Source organism: Caenorhabditis remanei, chromosome X, assembly GCF_010183535.1.
Source record: "Caenorhabditis remanei strain PX506 chromosome X, whole genome shotgun sequence".
Taxonomy (NCBI): Eukaryota; Metazoa; Nematoda; class Chromadorea; order Rhabditida; family Rhabditidae; genus Caenorhabditis; species Caenorhabditis remanei.
In genome coordinates, this window is record NC_071333.1 from 10,991,610 (window position 1) to 11,011,567 (window position 19,958).

The window sequence follows — 19,958 nt, forward strand, 5'->3', positions numbered from 1 at the left end:
GAACATAATTTCTTTCTTTTCTGTTTGTCTTAGATTTTTTCTATCTGAAATCGAATTCTTGAAAATAGGTGTACGGTAACAAAGAATTGTTCTTTTTTCCTGATTCTTGTTGTTATTTTCTTAGAATCCCAAACTGTTTGTCCGTTTATGCTTGTTTTTGGTTCAGGAGTGATGTTCCTCATCTGACATGTATGTTATCCTCGACTACCATCTCTTAATCTATGCATTAGACTACTGTTTCGCGAAATGATAATCTTTGCCTGCTAGTAGCAGTTAGTCCTATGAATCCTTTATGTCACTCCATCCTCTTCCCTCTTACGACATTCATTCTGCGCAGGCATCTGGTGCGTCTGCTCACAGAGGACCACCATCTCAATAAATCCGACCCAACAGACGACGATGTCAACTGTTTATAACATTTTCAAACTATCCAGCATATTTCATCCACTTTCCTCCATCATTCTGTCACTTTCACCGATGTGTCGAAAAAGAAAGATGTCTGAATGAGACCGCCGAAAACACGCGTAATCATAATTGACTTTGCGCTTTTTATTTATTTCTTTTTCCGACCACATCAGCAGGTTTGGCATCTGCCGTTATCAGAAACATGGGCCAAGACATCATCAGTGTGTCCTTACAAAGGGGAAAAAGAGGCACGCTGATGGCGTTGTTTTTTGCGCGATGACTGTGAAGAAACGGTAGATGAGGATTGTCCGTGTTTCGGGTCCTCCGAGAAAGTTTCATGTTTCGTCCGTTCTCGACGGCTCGCTCGCACTTTTTCATTGGCTCTTTGCCTATTTGTTTTCGGCGATGAACCAACCTCCTTTAAGACCAGTTTTCTTTTCACTCGAAATATATTTTTGCTACCTCCTCTTTTTTTCTTCTTCTTCTTCTGCTCCTGCTGGTTTCCTTCTATCCGGAAAGAACTCAGCTGACACCACATGCTGCACTGGCTTGTTCGTTTTCACTCATTAGGTTTTTGAGTTGTCTTAACTAAGCGGGTTACTGTAGTAGTTTAGAAACTAGAGCATTTGAGCAAAATTAGAAATAAATAAGTGTTCTGAGACTATATAATATTATCGCCTCCCTGTCACCGGTTCCTGTTTTAATCAATCATTTTGTTACAAACGGTTTGGTTAAATTCATTCTTCCTACCCAGTCATGTGTCTTCTAGGTCTTCAAAGTTCGGCGGACATAAATAACACAGAAAAAAGTGAAAATTTCCGCTAGCTACTGATATGGTTCAAGTCACGATAATAGTCTATGTACTATCGTGTGATATGAATGACAGCTGAGGAATTCTTTCACTATCCCTCTTTTCATTAATAATGCCGACATAGCAATTCATGAAGTAGCTATGCTCTTCACATAAGAATCCTTAACATTTTTTGTTCATGAAAATGTGCAAAATGTGGCGAACCGCCATATTCAGAGTGCTCTTTTGAGTCGTTCAACAATTGCTTTCCAAGTCCTCCAATTGTTTAATCAGGCGGTGGTGGAGAAGGGAGGGACTAGTGGCGGTAAAGTCTCCCATACTCGAAACGCACAGATTTGAAGCAATTGTATTTTCGAAAAACAAGACTAGCCCTCCGAGTGGAGAAGCATCAGTTTGTTTCTTTTCTCGCAATGTTTTCTTGAGCTTCAGAGCTCCCGCCCCACACACACTGTTTTTCCCGTTTGCGATGCCTTTCTCGGATTGTCCAAACACGAGAACGTCTTATTTCTAGCACATCGAGTGGACGGTATCCTTTTGTTTTTTGTATCAACGCAACAAAATTTGTTTCTATATGCTATTTTTGGGAGGCATGGATGAAAGAGCCGAGAAGCAAAATTTGAGCTAATTTCCATTGCTGTTTCCAAGTAGTGAGGATCCTTTACTCAAAACAAAACTGTATAGTGTATAATGTTTTCCTATATATTACAACTGAATTAGATCCACTTATTTTTATTTATCGTCCCTTGTTTTTTCACTTGTCTCCACCGCATCATGACTTCATTTTCGTTGTTCCCGATCAGCAATTGCTTATTTCTTCTAACATTTCGCCATCTTTTTCTTATTCTTTCTGGAGCAACTGCTCTTCGTCGCATCCTTTGATTGAGCCCTCTTCTCTTTCTTCTTGCCACATCCACCCACTCGTTGTCAGTTTAGCTCCTCCGATGTTATGCTTTTGTCGGATTGCCTCCTGCCTGAGCACCCCTGATTTTTCTGTGCAATCACATGACCATCACCATCGATTCATACATTTTCTGGATCAATATGACACAAATCGATACTTGAGGTGTTGCTGTCTGTTTGCCCATCGGCTCATTGTGAAATATTATGGCAAAAATTGACCAAGCCAGAGTGTAGAGAGCGAGTCAATTTTTGCGTCAAGGAGACAGGCGGGCGGTCGGCTTCTGTTTGGAGAGCAAAACTTTGACAGGCTCCCTCCACCGGAGACAGAACGATAGATTTTGCGCTCCGCGCTTTTTCCGATCGGCTCTTTCTTATCCATTTCCATCTTATCTTTAGGTTTTTCGAAGATAGTATTACTCTTTTCTCGGAATCCTATCTCTGATTATCTATGTGGTCTCAAAAGAAGAAGGTTTGTGATCTCTTAATCATGATGATGAGTGAGTGGCAGTCAAGTGTAAAGTTTCAGAAGGTTTAAAATTGTCCAAGTGCTCTTCTCAATTTCCTCATTCATCCAATTTTCGTTATACTCTTTTCATAATCTTATCCCACATTTGTTCTTTTGTTCTTATCGTATAGTATTTCTATATACAAATCTTCAATTCTCTGTTTTTTTCAGGCCAGTACACCTACTTTGGCTTCAAAAACTTCTGAATAGATCTACAACTAAAAAACTTTAAAAAACAAAGTAAGTTTTCAAAATCATATCCTTGATTGGAATGAATTTTGGTTCTCTTTAGCAGCAATAATGCTTCCAGCAATGTACGGTCAAGTCCAGGATCCATTGGTACACGCAGCAGCAGCTTTGGCACAGTCAACAAACGCCGAACCAGTCGTAGGTTGGTTTCTTCTTTCCTTCTTTTTTTCTTTTTTCTTTGTCATTCTAGCTCTTCCCATTTTTCTTCCCATTCTTTACCATTATGTGGCATTGTCACATGATGGAAGGAAACAGCGGGAAGAGATAGAATAGCTGCAGTGGTATGTGTAACCTTACATATGGTTCCACTTAAAATCAAAGACAGACCGAAAGAAACCAGTAATATTTTATCCAGGTTCACGTGACACCATGTTCACCAAAATCTTTGTTGGTGGTCTGCCATATCACACCAGTGACAAGACACTTCACGAATACTTTGAACAGTTTGGAGACATCGAGGAGGCAGTCGTCATCACCGATCGTAACACCCAAAAGAGTCGTGGATACGGATTTGTAAGTTGTTCACGGAATTTCAACAATTCTTTACGATTCATGCGCTTTGGAGGTCAAACTGAATCGAAACGGTTTCTAATCATCAATCACTTTTGACATGATTAACCGTTTTTTTATGTCCGTGTACGACAAATATTTTATTGAGGAGTAGATACGCGAGGACACGAATTTGTTTCTCTACACGCAAAATGAGAAATCGGGAAAAGAATAGAAATCTCCAAAATCTCCGAAAGTTCGCGCGAGGCTACTTTGAACTCTCGGCCGGCTTTTCGTAATGATTGCACGCGTATTGTATAAACAGACATTTGTTTATCCATATATATCCAACAGATGATTATGTAACAGGGTAGGGGATAAGGTCAAGTGAAGAGGAAGACATAGGAAAACGGTATTTAGTTTAAAAAAATTGTTATTTGGTATAATTAGCATCATGAAGAGAATGAAGAGAATTTCAGGTCACCATGAAAGATAAGGCATCTGCTGATCGTGCCTGCAAAGATCCTAATCCAATCATTGATGGAAGAAAAGCAAATGTCAATTTGGCGTATCTCGGAGCGAAGCCAAGAAACAATGTGCAACTTGCCGGTGCGTTCCCATTTCAGAGTCAGTTGTCAAATCCAGTTGTTTTTCTTTTCTCCCCCCCCAAGTGTGTTTTGGCTTCTGCTAAACATTACCATTCCTCCACAACCTACATAACCAGGATATTGTTTGTGTCGCCGCATCTTTTCAGTTTTTGTCTGTGTTAACCAAAATCACCAAGTTGGTCATTTTAGCGCTGGCCGCTGGACAAGTACAACTTCCACTCACCACTCAACTTCAAGCTCTGTTTCCTCAACGAATCGGGTAAGTTTCTGGTGATGCCTGTGTGTGATACTTCCAACTTTCTTTCTTATCCAAGTAAAATCACACCATTTGAGTTGTGTTGATCATTTGGGAGAAAACCCAAAAAAAACATCCCCAACAATCATCAGAGCAACAACAACATCAACAACAATAAAACTCGTGTAAAATATTCGTGTCTTAGCTACAAAGTCCCCTAGGATGCCCAATTAAAACAGAACTATCTTGTTTTCAACCTCCTTCACACTTTTAATATTAATTGACTATCATTTTAAGACAAGTGGCTGGTTGAATCGAGTTCGCGGATGCCTAAAACCAAAGGTTAGGCGTGCTTTGACGTGTGCCAATCTTATATTACTTTCTTTCAACCAAAAGCAGAATACAATAGTGCTGTGTTTTGACGTGTCCATACTCTCTTTCTCTCTTTATTTTTCACCTATTTCCCAACCTATGATTTCCAGTTTCTCTCTTTTCCCTTGGTGAAAACATTGCATAGTCCTGAATGAAATGAGCACCCAGAGTTTTTTCTTCATTGGTGGGATTTGATTTCTTTCTTTGTAGGTCAATGGTATGGCTGCCTAACTAAAAACCATCACGCATATTCTAAAACTTTGCTATAGTTTGGTTACGTCGTTTCTGAAACCTTTTTTATTTTCAAAGTTGTCAAACAACTAGCTGGTTTTATTTTTCCTTCTATCCCAATATGTTAAAAATTCTATTTGCACTAACTCCAAAAACAACAAAAATTTGAATTTCAGTATTTCGAATTCAAAATTTCATAGAAACAAAGAAAACTTTCATTTTGATTTTTCATCACGCATGTGCGTGTTTTTTTGGGTGATATTGTGATCAACACTGTTGCCTCATTTCAAGCATTTGAAATATTACATACTCCCAACTGTGTTTTTTTTTGTGAGAAAATAACTAATAAATTTACAGAATTCCTCAAATGTATTATCCAGCTGTTACTGGATTCAATCCGTTGATTTCCGCTCAAGGAGCCGCCGCCCAACAACAATTGATTGATTACTCTGCTCTTGCAGCAGTCATGGGACAGAACCCACAAGCCGCTTACGGTCTTCAGGCTCAAGGAAAATGTATAGTACATGCACAGATCCCAACCGTTATTATAGAATATATTTTCCAGTTGCCTCCGCCGGACCAACCACAATTGAGCAATACGCCGCCTACCCAGCAGGGTATGGACTCGTTCCACAAGCTGCCTATAACATTGGAAACTCGCAACTACAATTGGCTGCCGCACAGCAGCAACTTGAACATCAACGTGTGTAAACCTCACGAATAATTTTAATAAGTGTATTTTTTACTTTGTCAACTAAAAACAACAATTGTCATTTCTTCTAACAGCAATAAGTCGCCAACTAATTTTGCCAATAAGAGAACATCGGTGTTTGTTTGAAATAGCCTTTAGTTTTGCACATTTCTTTTCTTGTCACCTCATGCATTATTATCAGACGTTTTCTACAAATCAGATTGTTTCACCTAGTCCTCAATCAATACGCATTCATTTTTTATTCCCTTTTCTCTCTTTTCCCATTTCTAAACAAGCAAAAAGTCACAGAAGTTTTCTTGTTTTCTTTTGAAATACGAATCTTTAATGTGGGTTTCTACGTTTTCGATGTTTCTAATTTTCTCTCCAAAACGCCAGAGTTGCCTGATTCTTATTTGTCTTGCGTGCCATTTGCACAGCTTATTCTCATTTTTTTGAATATTTTTTAATCGTCAAATGACACACTTTTACATGGTGAGTTTCTGATAGCCTTTCTAATTTTTGCATTTAATGTTTCCAATAAACTGTTCTTAATATAAACCGAGTGAAATTTGATTGACGTGAAGAGAGGAACTATAACATAAATCAATCTAAATAAATATGGTTCAATCAGAAGACAGATGACTATCATTCAAACTAGTTGTTAGAACGTATTAATTTGAAAATTAAACTATCACACATACTACAGTCTATTGCGAATGCTTTACAGTAGTAACATTAAGTTACAATTGGGGGACAAAACTAATCGGGAAATCTCTATAATTGTTACAAACGCCACAGAAGCTAAAAATTATCTTCAAACTAAAAACTGAAACAAAAATGCAAAACGTGGACTAATCACAACGTTTTTAGCGGGGCCTAGGCACACCAGGGGGTTTTCGGGGCCGAAGCACACCTAACATACACGTTCTGTAGAGGATGGGCCGAAGCGTCATCATTCAGACCGCTGCCGGGATCAAACCATAGAGTACGAGGACCGAAGTACCGCACCACTACCATTCAACCACAGCTGCTGTTGGAGGAGACAGGGTGTGGGGGAAATATATCTTTGGTGAGGGAAGGGGTGAGGAAGGGGTGAGAAGGGGAAGAGGACACTGGGTGTATGTGTGCGGCTGGTGAATTAGTGGCAAGAGGTCTCCTTTTCCGTTTTTCGGGGCAAATCTATTTAGAAAATTGTTCGGTTGATATTAGATTCTCGAAAAAAAAATCTGCTGTTAACTCTCATTCCTCTCCCGTTAACTCTCATTCCCGATTCTTGTAAAAGTGGCTTGTCCTTTGCCAAATAAGTAGTTCATTCAAAATTATTTCATATGTAGAGAACTTTTCATTATCAACAAATACTAAAGTTTAATAGAATAATTTATAAATGACAAATAAATTATGCTCTACAACAGTTTGAATCACATTGTTTGTATCCCTGTGGGCACGAACAAGAGTTTGGTCCACATTTGGATACAACTTTGTTGCCTTGTGTGATGGTGATCTTGATCAAACATTTACATGGAACAACATCTGTAGGAAGAGTTGTTGTTGGGATCTCTGGTGGTGGGGTTGGAACAGTTTCAGGCGGTGGAGTTGGCAAATCGTCTCTCAATGGCTTTGGTGTAGATGCATTAGATTCTAGGCAAGTTGGGGCACAAGTTGGCATGCATTGACTGAGACATGAAGGAACAACAGGGATGTATTGTAGGGACGGTCCATATGGTTGGTATCCACTAGCAACAACTGGAGTAGCAGGAACAATTATTGGTTGAGGAGCTGTTGCTACATTTTGAACGATTTGATAAGGCGTTGATTCGTCTACAGATCCATATGGTTGGTAGATGCTGGATGGAGATTGGGCTACAAGACAAGATGGAAGACAGGAAGGCAGACACTGCTGGGGACACTGAACTTGAGCAACTGGAGCAGCTGCATAGAATGATGATGGAAGGGCTGGTGTCCGGAGGTAGACTGGAATTTGCTGAAAAATAGAATTTGTAAGATTATCAGTTCCTAATTGGTGGCAAAATTGAAAACATTCTCGAAAATTGAAATATTCCAATACTTACCGCCAATGCCAACGGTACACAGACAAGTAGAATACAGCGAATCATAATCTGAATTTCACGGAGTGATACTTCACACGTTTCCGGCAATGCTCTTTTATATAAACTACTCGAGAGTGGTTTCCGGTTTCGTTAATCGTTGATACCGATACGAATCGTAAATGGGATCATCTGCTCGCAGCTACCGGTCCATTTATTTGCCTTGTGTTCCCGTCATTTCTCATTCAAGAGGTTATCAATGGTCTGTATCCTTATTATGGTTGGTGGAGTTGAAAACAAAAGCTGTTTCTGGTTTGGATATAATCACAAGCTTTGAGAATTTAGGATATGGATTAGTCGCTGCTCCCTTGTACAAGATCCTATATGATTACTTGATAAAAATTGTTTTTATAAATTGAATCGTCCTTTAGTAACACTTTTTTGAATGTCTTGGCGAATAGCTCGTTGAAAAAATCTACTTGAACATCGTCTTCAAAGTTTGTTAGTCAACAACTAACAAGAATTGTGTTGCCCAGTTCCCTTTGTTTCAACTTTAGATTTCACAGTATTTTTCGAAGATCTTCTTAGATTAAGCAACTTTCCAATTGTCTAATAGAAATCGAAAGTGCTATGTTTCTTCCGACGGTTGATTTCGGCAAGCAACTTGTTGGCAACTGGTAGAGACACTCGCATGAAGAAAATGATGGGTCAGGTGAAAATACTTATGAACGGAAATAGATCTTTTAAGATGAGATCTAATAAGATTATCGTTCGAAAAGTTTTCAACTTTTATTTCAGACGTAATCTAACTGGAAAGCTACTGAAACTAGATTGTAGTACTCTGTTTTGTCATGAACGCATTATACAATTATTATTTCACACTTTTCTTGACTGACACAAACATTACAACGTGAGGCTGGATTATTCGACATTTCAAATGGGATGGGTCACATTTCGATGACCTTCTGAAAACGCGAAGGGGGCGGAGAGGCCGAGGGACATTGAACAATGGGACGGTGAATTGCGAATTGAAGAAATTTGAGATGAAAATTTGATAGCAGCAATTTGGTTTTCCGTAAATAAACGTGACAAGTAGTTGAATCAGTTTTCACGGTTAAATTCAAACTACCGTATCAAACTACTATTTCTGATTTTTGTTTCTATGGTCCTGGTTTCCCAGACAAAAGGTGTACATTGCTACAGAGACAAGAATCAGTTCATTTGCGCAATCTCATTTTTATAATATTCTGTCCTCCCACATCCGCAATAACAAACAAGCATTCAGCGCAGTTTTTGCCAAATGTCGTGGTTTTTTTCAGCAGCTATTGCGTGAGATCGGGAGAGAGGGAGAATGAGAGAGCGAAAGAAGATGCGTATGCAGTCCTTCGCATTGAAGCGTCAATGGCATCAAGTTTAGTTGCTGAACGGTTGGGCCTCCTTCTTTTCTGAAGCGGTGTACTTCCTATGGTCACCGATATCAAAGCCTTTCACTTCTAGGCCCTTGCTATCATTATGCTTCTTTTCGGTACCCCCTCATCAGGAATCATATTCAGGGGTTTCATCTTCTATTCTAATGAATGACAAGTTCTCATTTTCTCGCTTTCTCCCAAATCCGTCTCGTTCATCGACACCTCCCCTCATCAGTGAAACGTTGAGTGATAAGTTGGTAATGATCAAGTTCTTCCAGTACCTTTTCGGTGTCTATCGCCCTGTTTCATGTCTCATCTTTTTCTTCATTCCAACACTTACCACTCCATTTGCGGTAGAAAGAAAAAAAACCCCATAAGCTTAGAAAGTTGTAACATTCTCGCCCTTCTTCCTGAAAAGCTTCATTATTACTGATTACTGAACTTAACCTTCAGAAACCGGTAAACTGAAACAAAAAGTATAAAAGAGAAAAGAAACACTGTGATATTTTGTGTTTTGATGCGCAAGAAGAAACAAAACGTACTTCTGAAAGTTAGTGATAAGTTTTCTGATCTGCTAAGCTACTCGTTTCTCTCGTTTTTTCAACAAAAGTGTAATTGTTTCGATTTTAGACAACAATGTTTTTTAGTGTAAATGACCACCAATGAAGCAGTAGGTATCATCAAGATTTCTGTGTCTTGTACGTTGACAAGGAAGTAAGTCTTGGTATTGAAGCAAAAAATTCATACAAACTGCGTTCATGATAGTGTTAGTTGTCATACATATACTAGCTTGATCTCATCTCCTCATCACTGTAAAGTTTTTATGGCGTACAAAATCTGAGGCTGTCTGGAAAGAATAGTGTTCGTTGGCAGATGCGCAATTTGCAGCTTGGTCGATCATATTCTTAGATTTGGTGAAAGTTCAAGGGAAGATCCTTTACTCTACTATTCTATCGTTTTGTATTCCAACTACCGTTTTCTTTCGTTTAAACAGTTTTTGTCATTTGACAAAACAGTTTTTATCTTTCTCTTTTTTTCACTACGGTGATAAATTTTCTTCTCAGTTCGCAGATTCGTAAATCGCTACAATACATTCAAGTTCCTCCTTGCAGACTTCTCCAGGGCATTTATTCCAGCAGTACTTGTTCACTTCCAGTTATATTTATATTCATATTCTAACTGTAATGAGCCACTACTAAAACCATATACAAAAATGAAGTTGGTAATTCTACTTATTCATATTGTGGTAAGTGACCAGTATAAGAAAAGGAGAGGATGAAAATGTTCAATTTTTTAGGTGACTTCCGCAATTCATCACTCGATGACACCACTTGAATTGAAGCACTATTTCGGAACCGAAAACAAAGACAAAGGTAACAAAAAAAATTTAGTGAAAACGAGCGACTGAAAACCGAAAAAACCACTTGAGGCTTTCTCCTGTCTGCCAATTCTGTAGTGACCTTCCTTGTCTAATAGCCTTACCAAATTATAAGTGGGAGAGAAACTGTCTGGCTAAGGATCAAAACGCTCAAATATTTACATTTGTTTTCAGTTCCGAAATACTTCTTGGATGGCAACAAAAAACATAGACTGGATGTTTTCGATGATGAATTCAAAATGGATTTTCTTATCGATGGAGTTATGGAGACGTTCGTGTTACGCAATAAACCGCATCTGTTCTCCGAAGGTTTGCTTTTGTAGCCTTTGCGGCGCCATGAATCTTTTGTCATGCATCTTAAGCAGGATTATTTTTGAGATTAGAACGTTTTGTTATGATAGCAGATCAGCGATAATCAAAACATTTGGGTTGAGGTTGAAAAAAGTCGTTCGGGAAATCAGGAACGTCTACATTAATGTCTCATTTTCTAGAAGGTCAAAAACCCGGAACACTTCTTCTTTCAGGTTTTCATATGATGGAAGACGACGTGGAATTGATGATGCATCCATTGAAGAACTGTGTTTACGAAGGAGAAAGTGCCGTTCGAAACGGCACACGTATCGGTCTCGTCGGTTGCGGACATAATTTGGTAAATTTCGGCCAAACATTGATGAAGACAGAAACTTCACGATAGACCGTTTTCTTTCCTGCTTTGATCGTGATCTTACTGCGAGAATGACACTATCACATCAATTTTCCTTTTCTTTTACTACGAGGAAGTGGAAATGACTTTAGTGTGATGGACGCGGAAACACAAAACCGTTAGAACCTAATAGATGATTGGAAGTGAAAAAAAATAGATTGACCTTCTGCCAGGAACTTTAATTTGGTTGAGATACACAAACAACAACTACGGTTCAATTTCATGCCAAAGATTGGTTGCCCGTACTAGATGTTTCCGCATTTTTCTCCCTTCTCTCTCTATCATAAGATCTTCGATCGTTGCGTAATGCCACCGCTGAGAGAATAGGGAAAATAAATCATAAAGAAAAACAAAGTTGATTTGCAGAATGGTATGGTCATCACTGACAGTGGGGATTATCACTTGATCCAATCCCATCATCAATCCGGTCAGCATGTTATCCATAAAAGAAGCATTGAGTCCATCGATCATGAATGTCAATTTGGTAGATCAATTGATATGAGATAATAATTAGTGTTCTGTGTATTATAGATGCTAGTGATGATCCGTATCCAGAAGATAGGGAGGAGATTGCAATGAAAAGCATGCTTATGAAAATGATGAAGGACATAAGAAGGGCAGAACCTCACCGAAGAGATGTACTGACTGTTGAGTTGGCGGTATTCGCTGACGATGCAATGTGGGATCATTTCAAAAAAATGTATGGGAAAGCTGCAGAAGAGAACATGCATACTTTCATTATGGCAGTTGTGAATAACGTAACGTTTAAATTACAAATACTATTTTACAAATTAGAGAGTGAATTACAGATTGATGTGCTCTACACTCAAAGATTGCTTCAACCAAGGATAAATATCAAAATTGTTAGATATGAGATTTTGAAAAATATACCGGTGAGTGTTTTGAATTTTGATTCTATTTGAATTGTTATTTCAGCACCTTATGCACGCTCGAAAACATTCGAATGGAGATGTCGATAGACTTCTGGATGCATTCTGTCAATATCAAAATGAAATTAATCCTCCGAACGATGCGGATCCTCGACATTGGGACCATGCGCTTCTCTTCTCCGGGTAACCCACAAATTTATTCTGAATTGAAAGCTGACACTTTCGTTTTCTAGCTATGATCTACATCGCAACGGAGTGAAAACAGTGGCAGGATACGCGCCAGTGAAAGGGATGTGTAGTGGTGTTAGATCATGTACGATTAATGAAGGTCTTGATTTTGGAAGCGTGTTTGTGGTTACTCATGAGATGGGTCATAGTCTGGGGATGTATCATGATGGTGACAACGAATGCGATTTGCGATGCTGTATTATGAGTCCATCGGTTGGAAGTGGAAAAACTCATTGGAGTCATTGCTCTGTGAATGAAATGGCTACATTTGTTGGAGTTCGTTTATAAGATATAATAATTTTCACTGAAAATTGAAATTTCAGCACCTTGGTGATGACTTCCGTCCTCCCAACTGTCTCCAAGACGCATCAGCACCTGAACAACGGATGGTTGCATTCAAAGAGTCAGAACCTCCCGGACAACTGTTCACAATGGATGAACAATGTGAGATATTCCATGGAGAATGTTGGAAACATGAGTTGAAAGATGGACAAACAATGCAGGTAGATCTCATCAATTTTTACATTAAAAAACCATCAAGATTGCTATCAGAATGTCTGCCAAATGGTGTGGTGTGGGAATGGTGAAGGTGTGATTCGAACGGCGCACCCCGCTTTAGAAGGAACCTATTGTGGATATGGAATGGTGAGGATCGCAAACAGAAAGTGAAAACGGATTGTTTTCTCTGCCCTCTGTTTCACTTCGATAGCCAATGGCAAATGTTAATTTGTAGATTTGTCGTCAAGGACAGTGTGTTGGATCGAATCAAATGATGAGGGTAACCGTCGGTGGTTGGTCTTCATGGAATGATCGTCCAGCACCAACTTGTGGTGGAAGATGCTCACAGTGTGAGATTAAGGGACAAATTCGAATTATGAGAAGTATCCGACAATGCAATAATCCCAGGTTAACAAATTTCTAAAGATTACAAAAACTAACAACATAATTATTCAGTTCAAATAATGGAGGGGCACCATGTCAAGGTGACGAGGCTCGTGGAATGGTTTGTCATAGAGATGTAAGTAAAGCTCCATCAGCTTAAATCATGCATTTTATGGTTCTCTAGGTTTGCAACGGAGACTCGATAGAGAACTACGCCACCCGTGTTTGTACACGTCTCCGTGATGAAAATGCAATCCCAAACACTATTCTTTCCGGAGAAGGCATGCAGTTTGAGCAAGCTATGTGCAAAATTTGGTGCTTAATTGCTGGATCCACAAACATCAGAACAGTATCCAACTTTCCAGATGGATCACCATGTGGTACCAATCAGTTTTGTATTAAAGGAGAATGCAGAGTAAGTGTGGCTTCATAAAAACGTTTTTTATCTGCTGTTTGCAGCCTTTACTATGTGGATCTACAACACTTGCTTATTCCGAGGCAGATTGTCCACTGAGCGTTCTTGCAACCACCACACAAGCTTCAATTCCACATATTCATTCGGTCGATCAGTCTGCTAGCAAAACTAATCCCTACAAAGAACAGAAGAAAGGTAAATTAGAAGCTTCTAATTATTGTTATCTGAATACTTAATTTCAGTCCCTTTCCTCAACGAATGGTCCGGATGGTCTGTGTGGTCGGAATGTGTCACTTATGACTGCCGTAAGTTTATATTATAGAAGACTAGCAAGTAAGCTAGCAGGCTTAAAACAAAGCTTTGGACATTAAAACAACAAACCATTTTTAAATTTGGCTATCAAAAAACCACATAGAAAGTTTCTCCGAATAAAACGATTCCAGACACCCAGGGAGTCAAAGTTCGTATCAGGAGATGTCTTGCTGGAGTCTGTGCCGGAGCACTCCGTGAGAAAATGCCTTGTACCAGACCTTGCACTGGTTCTGAAAGAACTTTGACAACATCTGCACCACAGCAGACGTTCAGAAACCGTTTCATTGCTCCACTTCCGAATGGGAATCGGCAAACTAACATGATTCTTAGAAAAATTGATCAGTGAGTGGTAAGAATTTGTAGACGTTGATAGAGTTGTTTTTCTCAGCTGGGGACCATGGTCAGCGTGCAGTGTTACATGTGGTACTGGACAGAAACTAAGAAGAAGAGACAACTGTATCGGTCAAGGTAAGCTCTGCAAGTAATTAAAATTCCAAAGTAATCTTCAGAATGCGCCGAAACGGGTCCATGTGTGATGCCGGTGTGTAGAGAAACACCTCCAGCAAGTACATGGACAGAGTGGTCACAATGGTCACCGTGCTCTGTAACATGCGGTGAAGGTTTGCAGTTCAGAAAGAGAGCATGTTTTGCAGCATTCTGTCGTGGCAAAGAAAGTGATGTCAGGAATTGTTACCAACAAGTTAGTGATGTTGACTTTTTAACAAAAGGAATTTCTTTCTCAGCGGTGCCCTACAACAACTACACAACGACCGTTCATAAACCGATCAGGTCTCTGGACAGGTTGGTCATCATGGTCAGCATGCAGTACAAAGTGTGGTGTTGGACAACGCACCAGGAGGAGGAGATGTTACCAAGGATCCTGCTTAGGTAAGTGGGACAGTTAGTTTGATTGAATACCTCATTATTATTTTCAGGTGACGATAATGAGAGAGAAGGCTGCGTAGGAGCTCAATGTTGATGCTCCCATTCAAACTCCCATCACATCACAATATATCTTTTTTAAAAACCAGAGAGAGGAAGAGTCCATCAGTTTTTCATTGAAACCACATGCCGTCTCAGAGGAACGAACAAAAAACGAGAGATTTGAAATTTGAAATTCAAAAATTAGTAGCAGATTTTATAGATGTTGTATTGCTCTTCTCTTTTCTAATATCTTGTTCTTCTCTCAACGCTTTTATAATTGTTTTAAGCCAGCCATTCTTTGCGGGTCCGTTTCTTCTTTTCTGTTTATACAAGATGTCGTATTTTAGTACATGTATTCTTTCATTTCTTTATTTACGATGAACTAATAAAAATTCGAATATCTAATGAGGCATGACACATTTTGATGCTTTTTGTTTTTGATCAATCAAAAAAAACAGAAATTGGCAACGTTGTGCCGAATTTCTTATTCCACGCAACTGGTACTCTAATAACAAACAAAATTCTGTTAAAACTGAGAAGAAATGGAATTGTATTGTTTTTCAGTTTTAACAAACATCATATTAATACTTAAGAACGAAACATGGGCCACTTTGTTGCGTTTTGTTTTTAATCAATCAAATGAAACAAAAATTTAAAAACAATGAGCAAAATGTTATATTCCACGCAACGACACCGCCCATAATTGACAAATTCCGCCAAACCCAAGAAAAACAGAATTTTAAATGATTATACACAATAAACAGTACAATTTTTGAATACTCAATGAGGATTTTTGACACATTTTGTTGCATTTTGTTTTTAATCAATCAAATAAAGCAACATTTTGGCAACACTGTGCCAAATTTTGTATTCCACGCAACTGGTACACACAACAAACAAAAATTTAGTATAAAAAGCGGGTTGGACATGCAGAAAAATTCAGTTTTTTCCGAGTGGTCATCCGGAGAACCATTCTCTTGAGTTTCTTTCTTTCTGGGGGGTCCTCATTAGGTGTCTGGATTTACATTCACTGAGCAATATCATTCCACATGAATGAAACTTCTTTGCATACATTTTCATTAGGAACTCTCACACATACTCTTCCTTGAGTTTCACGTGTTCATCTATCTAAAACATTGTTTTTCTCACCGCTTTTTTCTTCCTTCTGTTCGCAGATATCGATACTTCATTTTTCTCAATCTCTCGACTGCCTCATCTTCAAATTGTCGTAACAGCTGCTCTCACTTTAATTTTTCACCTTTTCTCATTCTACACTATCATCTTCTCTATCTCTATTCCTTGCCACCTACTTCACTTTTTTCTTTTGTCTGGAAAAAAACGCATATCAGTTTTCATTCATGTTTTGAGCACCACAACTCCGAAGTAACAAAGAATGAAGTGGCCATCGAGTACCGATCAATCTGGTAAGTATTACTGTATACTTTTGTTAGTTATCTTTGATAATAATTTTTGTAAAATTGAAAGTGATTTTGTTCTAATCAAAATATTCAACCTGTTTAGTAACACATACCGTGTTTCTGAAGTCCAGTCAGTTTATTTCTTCATATCATGACAAATGTTAGTCTGTGTGTAGTTTGACAATAAGAAATAGCCTAACGTGATTTCACTCAAGGGTTTCGTCCCCTCAACATCACGTTCACATAATACAAAAACGTAATCTGACTTCTAGGACAACACCCCGATGGAATCGTCACGTCTTCATTCAGCAGAGATGTTGAATCTGTGGCCTTCGCTGTGCTATTGTTTCTAGCCGCAGGAATTATCCTTTTCATTTCCTGCTTCTTCGTCACCAAATGTCTTCAATGCTATAAAGCAAGGCAGAGGCGGTAATCGACATTTTGTGAATATTGCGAAAAATCCAATTTCCTGTTTCAGACTCCGACGCAAAGCTCTTGGAGAAGATGATGACGACGACGACGAGGACGACGAGGACGACGCTGATATCGATGAAGATGAGCAACAAACTGGAATCACGAACTCTAATCCTGATCTTGTTAAAGTCTGAAACTGTATCTATTGGTTGTACAAAGTTTTGTGTAATAAATTAATCCAGCAAAAAATTCACAAAAAATACTTTATTGAAAGTTCATTGAAAAGAATAAAAACCGGATGACAGAAAAGATTCAAAAACGATTAGACGAGATAAAAAGTAGTGAAAACTGAATGGTTTCATACATGGTGACGGGTGGGGGATGAGCAGTATCAGGAAACACTTTCAACTAATGAATCACATTCATATTTCATAGAAAAAGGATAGGAAAGGAAAATGGATAGTCCCATAAGTAATAGGAAAATGATGGATGAAAGCGATAGTTAATGTTCGAATCATAAGAAAACATACCGAAACATTATCAATATCACATGAAGATGAGGCGTTTATGGGGGGAAGGAGATGACGGAAATTTTTGTTTCTCGACACTGTGCTGAGATTGAACTTTCGACAGTAATAAAAAAACAATAACTTGATTTAGAGTAGGAAAATGACAAAAATCGTTGTTCACAAGAGGAAAGTGAGAGGTAACAGGGGTGCCAAAAGAATGAAGTTGGTTAAAGTGGGAAAGGAAAAAGGAAAAAGTGATACTAGCGTTACTGAATTGGTGTGAGGACGGAATGATCTCTTTATTGGATGCAGCACGATTTTTGCTTTCCATCAACATTGCCACGAAGGCGACGAAGTTCTCCGTTGGCCTTGTAGGTCTCAAGGAATTTGAGTTGTTTTTGGTTGAGAGCACCGCGTCTTTGCCTAAAACCAGATTATGATTAATATGAAATGTTTCCCTGGTGCTTTAAGCTCCTCACGTTCTGATCATTTCGACAGCGTCTTCGTACTTCATTCCAGCCTCAATGAGAGCGATGGCAACAAGCACTGGAGCTCTGCCGAGCCCAGCAACACAGTGGACTGCGATGCTCTTGTCCGGGTGCTCTTTGAATGATGTCAAGCAGAGCTGGAACCAGCTTTTGATCACCTGAAAAACATTTGGATTAAAATGGTTGAGAACAAAATGTGTTCTACAAACCTCTGGTGGTGGTGGTGATCCATCATTGAATTGCCAGTCGAGGACATCGATGCCAGCTTCCTTAAGTGCTTTGATATCATAAGTGGGCTCGCAGACTCGGACGACAGCTCTAGCACCGTGTTTCTCCAATTCCTCAATGTAGGGTTGGATAGAGGCGTTGCTTGGACGATCAGTAATAAGGAAACGCATCTTTCCCCAAGCAATCTCTGATGGTGCTGGCTTGAGATAAGTGGTGACTGGAGCAGCGGTTGGGTTGGTGACTCTCTTTTGAACGGCGGCGCTCATGATTAATCTGTAAATTTATCGATTGAAATTTAACTTTTTTTCTGTGGAAACTTACGCTTTGAAATTATGGAGGTTTGTAGGTAATTGCGTCAAATAACGATATACGTTTAATCAAGAAGGAATCGGTGAACGGACGAGTAGAATTTGGATGAGCCACAAATAGTCAGTGTTGACCTCGACAATATTCGCCGATGGGTGCTCGCAACACTTTCGATCGGCTGAAAAAACGGAAATGAAATGTATTAGTGGAGAGTAAGAGAAAGAGGAAGATGGGAATGCGTAGTGACGGCAGTTCCAGCAGAAGAATAACAACAACTTTTTTCAGATGCATTCTATTATTCCGAAGAAACCTCACGCATAATCCTTTTATCATCTTTTTATTGTTGTCAGTTTCAGTCAAAGAACATATTGTCTTTATTGTATTTTATGTTGAAGAATAGGCTATGGAAAACTTTTTTTCAGATTTTTGTTGCTTGCAATCTTCAGCCTTCCGCTAAAAAGTTTCGGTTTTATTGAAGCAAACATCAGGAAAACTGAAACGGTGACGTTTCAAAAAAGAAAAAAAGTGGTCAAACAATTATTGTTACCCAACTGATCAAAAACACTGGCAACATAAACAATGTTAACCTTGATAAGTGTGATCTTCAGGTCAAATTCCTATTTTGAAACACTTCTAATCGAATCAAAAAGTTTTAGCCATGAAGTCGCTCTAAATATTACTTAAAACTTGGGAAAGCTGAACGCGATTTCTAAATATACAGTTGGTTCGCCAGTAATTACAAATTTCGACTAATTAGCATAATGCATTTTAAATTCATATACCCATAAAATTAGTCATAAAATCATCAGTCGAAAGGCCGGCAGAAGCCAAAGATAACAGACTATGCTATTGTTTCGCCAGAATTTCATGCTTCACATATTATTTTTTCATCGAGATTTTTCGGTTGAATTACTGCGGCATTTCAAAATTTCAGACGAACTCATGACTACGTGTGAAAGCAGGATGTTTTTCTTTTAGTTGATAAAAAAAATCAAAAACAGAGCGTCTCGATGCTCGAAACGCGTAGCATGACAAATGATTATGTGAGACGCTCGGAGTATAACTTTAAGAAAGTCAATTCATTTTTTTTCTGAAAGACCTCCTTTTCAATAGATAGACTGTTGAAAAGGCCTCAAAGCAAAAAAAAAACAGTTGAAAAAAAGCGAAACGAATATAAAATGCCGCATTTTCGTTACATCCCAGAAACCAGGGAACATGAACTGTCGAATGGAAAGAAAGCAAAATTTGAGGGCATGTAAGGAAATTTATGACAGTTGAAAAACGGTTTTATTGTTTTCTCGATGTTTTTTGTAGGAAACCACCCCCGCGTTATCGATATGTTTTGGATTTAAAGTCTCACCTGGAACGTGTGAAGAAGATTGTGTGAAAGCCAATTCTCATAGCAGTGCTTCTGTCTTATTGCGTTTTTGAGCGGACAAGCCACTGGCAAAAAAATCTGGAAAAATAAAAATAAAAATGAATATTATTTAGAACAGGTGAAAAATCAAATTAGAAAAGAAGAAGAGATGACATCAGATTTCTTGGAATTCAAACATATGGAATATGAAATGGAGAAAAAAACAGAAAAACAAATTCGAGGAAGGGCAGGAAATCCGAGAAAATTGGCCTAGACGGAAAGCTGAGTACGAAAAGACGAGAAGATAGAATAATTCATAATACGATGAACTTTGAAGATAGTTTTACTAGAGTTAAGTTCAAACTCACTTGAAACGAAGGCAACAAGTGTATTACACTTTGAAAAGAACGTGAGGGATATAACTAAGCGTGCCGTAAAGTGAAACCGAGTTGAGAAGACAAGGTATAATGCTAACAAGATTCAATTCCGCAGAAGTTATTGCGGAAAGAGGTAAGGGGGCACGGAAATTGAGTAGTTGTTATTCAACTTGTGATCA

At 38.7% G+C, this 19,958-nt stretch overlaps 4 protein-coding genes across 4 annotated transcripts; 2 read left to right on the forward strand and 2 right to left on the reverse strand.

Annotated features, from left to right (window-relative positions):
* Positions 1-2,921: 2,921 nt before the first annotated feature.
* GCK72_024174 (uncharacterized protein) lies at positions 2,922-5,516 on the forward strand (the record flags this gene model as incomplete). Its single annotated transcript, XM_003117606.2, has 6 exons — positions 2,922-3,012; positions 3,226-3,383; positions 3,839-3,968; positions 4,157-4,226; positions 5,163-5,320; positions 5,371-5,516. The coding sequence occupies 6 exons, from the start codon at positions 2,922-2,924 to the stop codon at positions 5,514-5,516; spliced, it is 753 nt and encodes a 250-aa protein (XP_003117654.2).
* Positions 5,517-6,892: 1,376 nt separating this feature from the next.
* On the reverse strand, positions 6,893-7,610 carry GCK72_024175 (uncharacterized protein; the record flags this gene model as incomplete). Its single annotated transcript, XM_003118203.2, has 2 exons — positions 6,893-7,477; positions 7,566-7,610. 2 exons carry the CDS (start codon positions 7,608-7,610, stop codon positions 6,893-6,895), a joined length of 630 nt encoding a protein of 209 aa, XP_003118251.2.
* Positions 7,611-10,163: 2,553 nt separating this feature from the next.
* GCK72_024176 (uncharacterized protein) lies at positions 10,164-14,737 on the forward strand (the record flags this gene model as incomplete). Its single annotated transcript, XM_053735753.1, has 21 exons — positions 10,164-10,196; positions 10,248-10,323; positions 10,503-10,637; positions 10,853-10,977; positions 11,398-11,515; positions 11,563-11,789; positions 11,841-11,924; positions 11,968-12,104; positions 12,155-12,425; positions 12,473-12,652; positions 12,702-12,794; positions 12,883-13,055; positions 13,104-13,167; positions 13,216-13,446; positions 13,491-13,641; positions 13,689-13,751; positions 13,890-14,100; positions 14,147-14,220; positions 14,268-14,458; positions 14,502-14,646; positions 14,694-14,737. 21 exons carry the CDS (start codon positions 10,164-10,166, stop codon positions 14,735-14,737), a joined length of 2,826 nt encoding a protein of 941 aa, XP_053579319.1.
* A 2,585-nt stretch (positions 14,738-17,322) lies between these two features.
* On the reverse strand, positions 17,323-18,005 carry GCK72_024177 (uncharacterized protein; the record flags this gene model as incomplete). Its single annotated transcript, XM_003117933.2, has 3 exons — positions 17,323-17,446; positions 17,503-17,669; positions 17,721-18,005. 3 exons carry the CDS (start codon positions 18,003-18,005, stop codon positions 17,323-17,325), a joined length of 576 nt encoding a protein of 191 aa, XP_003117981.1.
* Positions 18,006-19,958: the final 1,953 nt, after the last annotated feature.